The 11,997-nt window shown below is 29.8% G+C and overlaps 2 protein-coding genes across 4 annotated transcripts in view; both read right to left on the bottom strand.

Moving 5' to 3' along the window:
- The window catches only part of LOC102679502 (peroxidasin-like), a 6,738-nt gene extending 3,548 nt beyond the window's left edge, over positions 1 to 3,190 (bottom strand). The window contains exons 1-2 of one of the 2 annotated variants that reach the window (XM_006619152.1): positions 2,999 to 3,190; positions 154 to 925 (exon numbers count right to left, since the gene is read on the bottom strand). In XM_006619152.1, coding sequence (XP_006619215.1) covers positions 154 to 925; positions 2,999 to 3,099 — 873 coding nt within the window. In that variant the 5' untranslated portion in view covers positions 3,100 to 3,190. Of the gene's footprint in view, positions 1 to 153; positions 940 to 2,998 lie in introns of both variants that reach the window. The other variant, XM_031512164.1, reaches the window with a different exon arrangement.
- LOC102679632 (U4/U6 small nuclear ribonucleoprotein Prp3) lies at positions 2,203 to 6,956 on the bottom strand. 2 transcript variants are annotated; one of them, XM_006619154.2, is made up of 6 exons: positions 6,555 to 6,956; positions 6,196 to 6,407; positions 5,288 to 6,071; positions 4,837 to 5,194; positions 4,592 to 4,728; positions 2,203 to 3,707 (listed from the first exon to the last, which is right to left on the bottom strand). In XM_006619154.2, the coding sequence occupies exons 1-6, from the start codon at positions 6,700 to 6,702 to the stop codon at positions 3,670 to 3,672; spliced, it is 1,677 nt and encodes a 558-aa protein (XP_006619217.1). In that variant the 5' UTR covers positions 6,703 to 6,956; the 3' UTR covers positions 2,203 to 3,669. The 2 variants fall into 2 exon arrangements, with proteins under 2 accessions (XP_006619217.1, XP_006619216.1); XM_006619153.2 differs by lacking the exon at positions 2,203 to 3,707 and having other exon boundaries at positions 4,159 to 4,728.
- Positions 6,957 to 11,997: the final 5,041 nt, after the last annotated feature.

Below are 11,997 nucleotides of genomic sequence, written 5' to 3'. Positions count from 1 at the left end.
AAAAAAAAAAAAAAAAAAAAAGAATAATTTTCTCAACTCTCTGAATTACTTACTTACTAACAACGTGAGACGCGTAGACAGACTTTCGTAAGAATTGTTGCAAAAGATTTTACTCGCACGGTTATGCATTTCTATTATTCTTCGATAATTTACCTGTAACGAATTTCCTGGGTGCGGCGCCGATCTAGAATATTCCATGCAACCGACAGCGTTATCGGCTCGGATCGGGAAACATTCTGGATGAAAGTGTTCGTAATCCACGTCGCAACACTTCAATTTCGCTCCATCGGGTAGTTCAATCTTCGGTGTGTGCGCAAGATCGTGGACGAGGAATTGGCCGAAGAGTGCAGTGAGGGCCATTAGGTAGGGATGTTTGAGGTCGGATCCACCGGAATGCACGTTTAAAGAGACATCTCTGGCGCTTGGCAAGTTTATGCGTGGCAAAGACACGCCATCCACGTATTCGGGTGGCAAGAATCGGACGTAAGCCTCTAGGGCAGCGCCCCAAGTCGGATGCAAACCGTTATTGCATTTTCCGCTGTGCGTCCTGTAGCGAGGATCGATCTTCTTGCAACTGGCCATCACTTGCAAAAATGTAGGCGAGTCGGGGCAATTGATGGGGGCAACTGATGGCAACACGGACGTCGCCTCTTTCGATGACATGTTCAAAGCTTCCACCAACATCACAGCCATCGTTTCTATTCGCAGGGCTCGCCTCGACAGATTTTGGGCGTGCTCGGTTATCTCGTGTGACGCCCCAAGGAACCACGAGGGTGAGCCGTGATTTAAATGCGTGCGCGAGTTCAGGATCGCTCGTTCCGCCTGCTCGTATTTCTCCATAGAGATATTTGTACGTCTACCCAGATCCAGTAACATGTTTGACGGTAATGTCGTACCGTCGACGAGTACCGATATAGTAAGGAATCTGCGAATCGGAATCTAAAGATAAGAAATATAAGCTTGTCCCTACAAGTAAAAGTGCAAGCCTGTTTCGTTCGAATTCATAAATTAAATTTATGAAAGTGAAAACAATGTCGAAGAAAAAAAGAAAAAGAAGTAAAATATTAGGATATTAACATTGTGAGAATGTAACATTGTGAGAAAGTGATGAAAATATCATGATAATGTTACACTTTCCAGTTGAAGTGAATTCGTGAGAAATTGTCTAATAATTTCTATTAGACAATATACCTATACCTTGATGTTACCTAATAATTATCATGTAAATTCAAAACTTCTCTTATTATTTATCTTGACAATTACACGATAAGATCAATCGTTAAATCGCAATTACAGGGTTACATTAGTTGTTTTTTATATCTGTATATTTGCAACTGAAAATGCAATGGAGTATGCAATTAAATACATACAACTTTTCGCAAATATGATTTTCCATTAAATCAGTTTCCTCGTATAAAAATAAATAAATAAATAAGTAATAAAAAAAAAAAGGAAAAACGAGTTTACGAAGAGTTTCGCGTGACTTATTCCAACATTCGTTACAGGTATTGCAATGAACCCGAGAGACCTTGTCTTGAAGATGACATTTCGCCTTATTCCGTTTATTGTTTGTCGTTCCATTTATCGCGTTAAATTCATTCATCGTTTCTCCTATATCTCGAAGTCAATTCTTTCAACGGGTTAATTTTTTGATCATGTTAATACGATATAGAGAACGAAAAGAATTCGATCGACCTTAAGAAAAGATCGAAGAAGATTCGTTACTTGACATTTAAGTTTCTTCCTGGTTCTTTTGTGATTTTCTTACGTAATCTTCTCTACTCCCATGATTAGTGTTCGTATAAATTGGTGGAAGCTATTATTCGAGAGCGTGACTCGAACAAACTTTTACCGAAGAAACTTTTTTAAATTTTTACTCTCTTTCCGCTAAAAGCAAATTTCGTTAAATTTTTGGATAAAAAGAATTGTCCAATATTTATACAAATTGAAACGTAATGTTATTTTATTTTTTATCTTATATCTAATGAAAAATATCGTTAAGAAAATTATATTTATATTGATAAAAATATCAAAGATCATAAAGTAAATAGGTCAAAATAATAAAATTGAAATTTTTAAATGAAAATGTATGATTATTTGATCTTTATTATTTTCAAATAATAAATGATGTTTTGTTAAGTATTTTTTATGAAACTTTTTTTTTTTTGATGATGTAATGTAGAAGGCATTTAACACAAAAACTTTGATTTTGTAAGATATATAATTAAAAGTTAATTTTCTGATACATTGGATGCATTCATAAGTTCATTTTACATCGTATTTTATATAAAATACACAGTTTCTTGCATATACATTTACAATTCTTCTTAGTAAAAATATTTACAAATTTAAATCTGATGCACATTCAAAATGTTATAAATATTATTACATTGTTTTATGCAAAAGATTTCATTAATATTATATATACTATCTAATTAATTTTTCAACCTTCAGAATTTATATTAAAAATAAATACAAGCACATGGCCTTCCTCTTACTATTGTAATAAAATTACATCACTAATTAAATGTTGAAATAATAGAAGGCATTTATTTGAATTATAAAATATTTGCTTAAAAAATTTGTTTTCAAAACTAAATGCTGTAATTTTTATCACAAAAATAAATCACTGAATAGTGATGTTTTCCTATTATACACATGAAGTTATATTTCATCAAATTTATTCATTAACAAGTAACGTAGAATTATTAATCAATATTCTAATATTTTTGATAATATTTCTTCTTCGATAAAATATCTATATTTTTAGCTCATAATAATTGAATATTGATACAAGATTTTAAAGATATAATTATATATATTTTTAATTTTGACATTATCTTTAAAATATAAAAGAAAAAATCATTTCTAAACATTGAATGTATCAAATATTAATTTCATAGATGAAATAACTTCAAATTTCACTAGAATTCACTGTATGCCAGTGAAGTGGCCGCGTTTCGTTTTATCTCATAAAATGAAAACGCAAAACACTCACCGCGATAGGAAGAGAAATATACCGTTGATCGATCTTCGTCTTATACACACGGGCATTTTTTTCAAAACTATCCCAGTGTGATAGTAATTGATAAAATTCATTTGCCTCGTAAAATTTCGCAAGAGCCGCGCCGGGTATGCACAAGAACACGAAGCGGTAAACCTGAACTAAGACCAATCCTCGAACGAAAGTAAAACTTCAGTCCGTTCAGTGGGTTCAAAGAGTGGGGCCAAGTAAGGATCATGTTAATATAGGGTGTCAACGATGTATTGCTCGGTCGACGTATAACACTTGAAAGATATGGTAAAAGCGCATCGTGGTTGCAGCTAGATTGGTATTATGAACAAGACCAAGGTTCACCTTTCATAGACTATGTTATTCGTAGTCGCGGTTGGACGTACAGTTTCAAGGCTCCAAAGTGCATTCACACTTTCGTATATATGGCATGCTGTATATATATATATGTTGCGTGTTCTTTTACAGCATACCTCGTGTATAGCCTCTCAATGCCGTTGCACTATGCTAATTGACACTTACAGGCTTGACTGTAATGTTACCTATAGATTGAAATTCTTGAATACGACGTTGCGAATGATTAACTGCGTTGATTATACAGACTCGAACACACGCCTACAATCTGGATGCGGCAATCCACAAAACGACATTACGTGTCATGTGTGATTATTTATATTCAGCGTGGGCAGATAAACTAAAATAAATAAGTTTAAAGAATGAAATAATTTTATAAGAATTATTTGCGTAAAGATAATTATCCGTATATATTTTTTTTTTTTACAAACGATCGAAATTATCTCGAAAATAATTCAAATTCAGTATTACATTTCTTATCGAATATTTTAATTTCATAAATATATGTTAAATGATATTGACACGTTAAAAAATATATAAGTAAATGATGTACTACAAACATAACTAATTCGAGTTTGGGAAAGTTTAGTTCTGAATTAAACGAATATATTATTTTTTATTTATTCTCATTTTATATATAAAAAGATCCTTTTCAAGAGTTGATTTAACATTTCATGAAAAAAATATTATCTTGAATTGAATTTAATTTATAAAGTATAAATAATTTTGATAATACAATTTTATATTTTTGGATCCAGGGTATCTATAACTACTTAAAAATAAAACTGTCATTAGAGAGGCCTTGAGCACTTTTATTTTCGCTCTATGTGCCACTGCTTACATTATTCATTTTTTTTTAACTATTGTTTGTTTCCACGATAATTACTCACTTAAAATGTATTGAAATTATCTATGATTGCGTCCATATTAGCATTTATTGCTGAAATTACAGAATCCATTTTCAAGAACGGATATCATCTGTGTTATCAAGTACTGCTCCACTATAAGCTAAATCCCAATAATGTTCAACTTGGTGTTTTTTAAAATGCTCTCGAGCCATTTTTTCAATTGGACAAACTTTAAATTTGATTTCTCCAAAATGACGCTGTTTGCTAGTACCTTCCCATACGAGAACACATTTGTTCGGTACATCATTTCCATCATTATCTTTTATAATATCTTCTTCCCATTTAATTCGATTCATCATTAATCGTTTATATTTACTTAATTGTTTTGCTCCTCCTTCTACAACAACAACATTACAGTCTCGGAAAAGCATTACACAACCCGTGAGATAAAGTTGTTTTGCATTTGTTTCCACTTTAAATTTCTTTGAAGCGTTATTTAAAAGATCACGTATTCTGTAATAACAATATTAATATATTTTTACATAATATATTATAAATATATATTATATTTATTATTATTATTATATTTATATTTGTAATAAACTTTCATAATAAATTTACCTATAAACAGCTACATGTACACCGAGTGTAGTATCCTCTTTAAGTTTTCGCGCCTTCTTTTCACGTCGCTGGTCGGCAGTAAGTCTTCGAGCTGCATTAGCATCTTCATGTGCTTTTAATCTTTTAGCCATTTGTTGTCGAACATGAGCTTCTATTTTCGTAGGATCTTGAACAGCTTCTGTACCTAATACTCGCATAAGATTCGAAATTCGTAATTTTGGTTCTGGAGGTGGTTCAAGGCCTAATCGAATTTTTTCTTGTTCCTCTTTCCAAGCTTCTCGTCTATTTTGTCTTCGTAATTTTTTGCGTTCTTTTTTCGTTAGAAATACAGGCATATATATAGGTTTTAAAGGATCAGCTAAAATATAAAAAATAATTAATCAATATTAAATATTTTTATTATATAATTTATCTGAAATAAATTATATGTATGTATTAAAAAAATACATACTTGGTGGTCGCATTTGCGTAGGATGTTCTACTAAATTTGTAATAGTGGAACTTTTAATAGTTGTGGATTCATTTTCATCTGGGTATCCTCCTGTTAATATAACAGAATCCCACCACTCTACGTTAGGCACATCTTCGCTTAAAGCTTCTGTTTTTGGAGCTATGAGGGCTAATTTAGTTGCTGAACTTATACCAGTCTTTCTAGCAATTTGACTAATTTCATTTTGTAACTTTTCTAACTGAGCTCTCATACGAATTCTTTCAGCTAACTGTTGGAACTTTCCAGGTTCATGAAATTTGAGAGTACGTTTGCCTCTTACTGCAGGTTTTACACCTATTCTAGTATCAAAAAAGTGTGTATCTTGAATTTCTTCTGGACCTTTTGATTCTTGTAATTGGGCTTTAAATTCTTCACGTTTTTTCGCTCTAATATTAGCTTTTAACGTTGGCACTACTTGCGTTAATTGTACTTCTTTGCCTGTTATATCTACGGTTCTGCCAGATTCATCCAAAATTAGAGGAGTTGGTTTATCTGGAACACTGACATTACCTAATAATCCTGAACTTAGTTTACTTCTAATTTGAGCTTGCAAAGCAGCAATTTTTCGTGCTTTGTCAGAATCTGTTTTACTTAATAAACCCTGATTGTACATGCTTCCTACGGTTGGTAAAGAATCTCTTTTAAGTAAAGGTTTTACTGGTGGAACCTCTTCTTGTTTTATAGCTTTTAATGCTCTTTTTCTTTCTTCAATTTCTTTTTGGGCATTAGCCATCATTTGTCTTATCTAAATGAAAGCAGTGCAATTAAAGTAATTAAAATAATATTTATATTTAAATATTTATATTTATATTATAATAATAATATAATATAAATATAATATATTATATTTATATTAATATATAAAGTACCTTATCAGCAGATAATTGTGCTTCCGTTGTCTTTTCATTTTTGATTTCATCATCCCTAAATCTAGGTTTTTTTGCATCTTTGTCTTTATCCTTGTCTTCCACATGATTCCGTTTTTTACTTTTTTGAGCTGCTTTGGCATCATCATATATTGCAAATATTTTTTCAGTTAATTTTGAAGCTTTTTTATCTTCCAATAAAGCGGATAATTTATCTGCAAAATTAAAAAAATAACGAACATTTTCTATTTCATAGAGATAATAAATTTATACATAAAATAATATATTAAATTTCTAATTAATTATACCAATTATATTTAAACAATATAATTAATCAATTCATAATATTAATTATTACAAACCTGCTGTTTTGCGTTTATCGTAACCTGAAGTAATACAATTGACAGCTGTAGTCACAATAGCAGGTTCCCCAAAACCAAGAAATTTATGAACTGCTTTTTCTATTTGTGGTTTCATTTCATCTATTTCTTTTCTTGTTAAATAAGCCATTTTTATTACGTTTGTTTCACAACATAACCTCTATAAATTATAAGGTTAAGTATCGCATTTTAGTTGCACTTCTATATGGGAACGATTATTTTATATTCCAAGAAGTACCAAAAATTCAGTTGTTTTAAAAAAGATTGTCATGAGTATTTTTGTTTATAAAACAATATTTTTTTTGGAATTAGATATTGGCAATCATACTCAAATAATATCGACATCACATTGAAATACTGTAATTGTTATTTAGTAATATTTAGTTACTTACTAGATTTTATATTCATAGTGACATCAATAATTTCCCTAGAATAATCATGAAACTGTCCCTAGGACAGTTAAATAGTGGAAATTATGTATTATAGTAAATTTGGAAATTGGATATAATAAATTTTTGAAACGAGTTTTATTTTTTATTTGTAGAAATTATATTGTAGAAATTAAAATAAATAACATTACAGAACATTATATATATATATATGTATTATTACATTATATCATTTATTAATAATTATTAATACATATATCGATACACTTTCCTGTTTAAAAAAATAAAAAAAAAGATTTTTTAGATCATTAGTAATATTTTTTTCTTCTAAAATTTATATTTTAAATATTTAGCCTCTGTTTAATTTATTATTTATTTAAAAAAAAATTAATTTTAAAAAAAGAACATTGATATTTGTAATAGTTAATAAAAATAAAATTTTATTTAGTTCGTTAAATTAATAATAACAATAATTATTATAATAATTATAAATATTTTGAAACAAGTAAATCTTTTATGCAAACTTCTGAAAAACTCTTTAAACATTGGACATTTATTGCCGCAGAATACGATAGAAATTCTTAAAAATAATGATTTTACATATAGATTTTAAATATAAAATTCTATAACACTAACTTTACATAAAATTAACAATTCAAATTCATAAATTATACATAAATTTGATGATTTTGAAAAATTTTTAGTTCTGAAATTGATAATTATTTCTTCATCATATTTATATTTATCAACGCAAATTATCAATTGTTAAAAAAAGTTGTTAAAAAAACGCGTATACCAATTTTCTGAACATTCTACATATATATGATTTAAGAAACCTAAATTGTTTAATGTAGAAGTTTTATTTTAATTGACAATTTTAATTGAAAAATGTAATAATAGAATTTAAGAGATAAATGAAAGAACTATTACATATAAAAGAAACCTAATGATAAATCATGTTAAGCCAAGGACAAATGCAATAAGATTTATTGTTTCGCATAAACTTGTTCAACAAAATGTATGAAGGTGGTAGGGGATGAAGACAGCTTTGGGAAGTAGTGGAATAGCATTGGACCGACAACCGCAAATGAAAATGGTAGAGGGAACTATGCAGTTCCACGCTTCCTTGGTGACCGATGAGGCCAATTCTAGAAGACCACATTTGTTTCATTCGAAACTGTTGTCCTAAACTTTTCTGTTAATTGAAACGAAGAAATTGGAGTACTCGTATCTGTTGTTTTAGAACTGCTATCGAACGGAAATTTTACAAAAACTCTCGACGCAGTGTGGACAAATATACTCAAACGAATCGAGTCAACTTCACAGAGAAATACATTGATTAAAGCTCTTTAAATAGTCTTAGGAAAGCTTATCTGACTAAAAATCTATAAAGAGGATTGATAATTTTACTCGGTTTTTGCAATCAATAAAAATATCATTTATATTCTGTACTTAAAATGTTATGAAAGCATTGCAATATTTAAATTTTTTTAAATTTTAATTAAAAATTTCTTAAAAATATATTTTCCTAAATATAATTAAACAGATATTTATAATCATCCGTAATCGTTTTATTAATTTCGCAGGTAATTTTATCAAATATCCGATCTTATTATTTCTTCAATTTTCTTGGAATGATTGATCGATATGATAATCCGAAATCTTCGATTACAAAATCGTTAATTCTTCATTGAACAAGATCAAAATCAAAATTATCAATTATCAATGTTTCATTCCACAGTTTTGTGTATAAAACTTTTCCCATTGAATTTTATTCGTAATTTATCTCGATAACCGATTTTTTCCGCTAGTGATCCCGAAATAATACATATTTCCATAGCGACATGCACGATACACCGGTGACAGTCCACTGTCCACGCGTATACCGAGACATATCTAGATCGCTACTAAAATTCAGTCACAACGTATCGAGCCAGTCGTGTTTCTTCGTAAATTTAACGATTTTACCGTGGCAGACGTGGCCACGTCCTGAAATGATGTACGGTTCGCTCGTATGACTCGGTAGCTAATGCTTTAATATGCGCAAAGGGTGCCATGCCCGTGTCACGCGGATTACCGCTAATTGTAGTTTATGCTTTATACTACGCTATTCTCTTGTACGTTCTGTCGTCCGTTGGGTATTCGATATATATAATATATATATATATATATATGTATATATAATATGTATACAAAACTGTATGTTTATTTGTATAGGTGTTTCCCTATGGGTATACATTCATATAACAATTTGTATTTGAGAACGCGCTCATTATGTACAAAGCTTGTACAAGTTTCGCTTTTAAATACAAATGTCATCGTTTCTAAAGATAAAAGCGTGGAGAATTTTTATCAAATGTACAGATGTATATTTGAAAATTAATCATGATTTTTTAAATGATTCAGAATTACGTTTGAGATTTCTTTCTTTTTTTTCTTTTTAATTTTGGCGCAATGATGCAATGATGTTTAGAGCCGAAAGGAATTGATTTCGTAATGTGTCGTAACGCTTATGTAATCTCTAGCACACGGCATCTCACGATATTCATTTTACATTTAATCATTTTAGAACGTTATAAATTTTGATACAAGAATGGATTTTGCGGATAATAATCTCGTAATGTTAATTAACAGAAAGTTTTTTTTTTGTATAATTACGTTACACATCATATTTTTCCATCAATCAAAAAATATTCTCCACGCGAAGTTGATACTTTTAACAACACTTTACAAATTAAACCGAAGTGTATGTATGCGCAAGGGCAGAAAATTCAAACTTTCTCGGTTGTCACGTTCGTGCGTCCGTCAATTTCGCTAACATAACTGAACACCGCGCCCCTATCTCGCAATTAAACGTGCCTATATATCTATCCTCTGTGTGATCCAAACACAGGATCTTTTGTACGTTCACGGCCGAGCAGACGAGTATGAGTTAGCCAACAACACCGAGACAGTCGATTCACGCGGATATTCCCGTCTCTTGGCACAATTCTCAATATCACTGCGACCAGTTTGTCCATTCGTTTTCAATTTTGCGATGATGCTGGCAACACTAATTACGCTTGTGTTTCTTCATCCGCGATCCGAATTCAACGGCGCGTCATTTCTGTTTCGAAATGTCGTTATTTCGATGGGAATTATCGGTCGGTTCAAGTTCTTTCCAAATAGTATAAATAGAATTATAAGGCAAGCGCAAAAAGATGATTTATTTTTAATCGACTTACCTCGTCTTGCTCTTAACTCAACTTATTTCATGTCCTCGCACGTGATTCGCATTGTTGTTGCATCGACGATGATACGATGTATTTAATTTAATTAAGCATTAAGACTTAAACTGCGATGAAACAAAAATATTGTCGTACTTGATTTATTCCATGTTGTATTTTTGTCACAAAAATTAATCATATGTTTCATTAGTGTCTGTATAAATATAAAGTATTACTTAAATTTATGAATTTTATTAGAATTATGCTGCAAATATTATATGATGCTAATTGCTAATTTATTTGTTGCGTTTTTCTGTCGCGAATAATTAATCTTATTTTATTTTAAAATTATATACAATATATATGTATTAGATACATGAAAATTTAATTACATCTCTGTATATTTAATTGCAAGTATTAATTTCAATTATTTTGCATGAAATTATGAATATACTATATATATATATATATATATATATAGAAATTTACTTTTTTATTATAAATAACAAATATTTTAATTTCGTATTTTAATTTCGTTTTCTTTTGCATGAATACAATTTTTTTTATTAACAATCGTTAACGACTTGTTGAAGGAGATCTCAATTGCCGTGATACGTAGAAGAAAAATCGTAAACTATGCATACCATTCTCCAGGATGATATGCTTGATAACGTCAGACAAAACTTATGCTTTGGTTGTATCGTTAATCTTCTAGTCATTCTACTTGTTCGTGTCGTTCACATAATCTGATCTACAATACTTTTACTGTCCAAATAAGGCTGCCATATCTATTAGATTCATATCTATCAGCAATATATTATTACGTGTTCACGGTCATTGAAGAAATCTTGATTACGAAAGTTCATATAAAAGTAATAAACATAGAGAATAAATTCTCCTTACCAAAATAATGGAGGAAGATTAAGATATTTTAAAATTTTTTTACTCGAGTATTAATTATATAATTATATAAATATGCGACAAGTGGAACGAAATATATTCCATTTGAAAAAAAAATATTAATGAAGTTTCGAGTGAAGTTTTTATGATTGTTTTGTCACGATAATAAAATCAATTTCATAAATCAATAAGAAAAAAAATACGAAACGAGTTGTTGAAACGATATGCTTTATTCTAAAATGGATTGGGAATAAAGATAACAGAATACATTTTCTATAATATATTTTACATTATAAACCAACCATACATCATCATAATAATATCTTATACTCTTAAGCCTAAGCGTGTTTTATCCTATATTCTCGTTTATATACTTCCTTCATATTTATACTTTGTTTACTTCTTCATAGTATTTATATATATATTTTTTATTTATATTCATCATTATTTATAATATACTTTATATGCTATATTATGTATACATAATATCATACACGTTTTTTTTTTCACGCACGTCCCAGGGCGTCTCGCGTTTCCATTGTTACATCCTGTGTAAAATTGTCTTTTGGAGGTATCTATCCCCTTCTTCTTCTCATCTTTTTTTTTTTCTCTCTATGCGCACGTGCACATGTGCATCTATTTTTTTTTTTCTCTTTTTTTTTCAGATAAATGTCACCTGTGATTCGTGTATAAAGTGTACGTTTGTATTATCCATTCCTATGTTTACGTGTATATGCACTTCATTCATGTTTTATACATATACATATACATACATACATACATACATACATACATATATACATATATACATACATATATATATATATGCGTATGCATGTATGTATGTGGATCGGCGTGTTTGTGTATGTGTATGTGTGTGATGATCCGTGTGTGCGCACGCGTACCTGATACATTTATCGCGTATCATCT

The sequence above is a fragment of the Apis dorsata genome, unplaced genomic scaffold (assembly GCF_000469605.1).
Source record: "Apis dorsata unplaced genomic scaffold, Apis dorsata 1.3 scaffold_396, whole genome shotgun sequence".
Classification (NCBI taxonomy): domain Eukaryota; kingdom Metazoa; phylum Arthropoda; class Insecta; order Hymenoptera; family Apidae; genus Apis; species Apis dorsata.
This window is presented reverse-complemented; position numbering and strand designations above follow the sequence as displayed.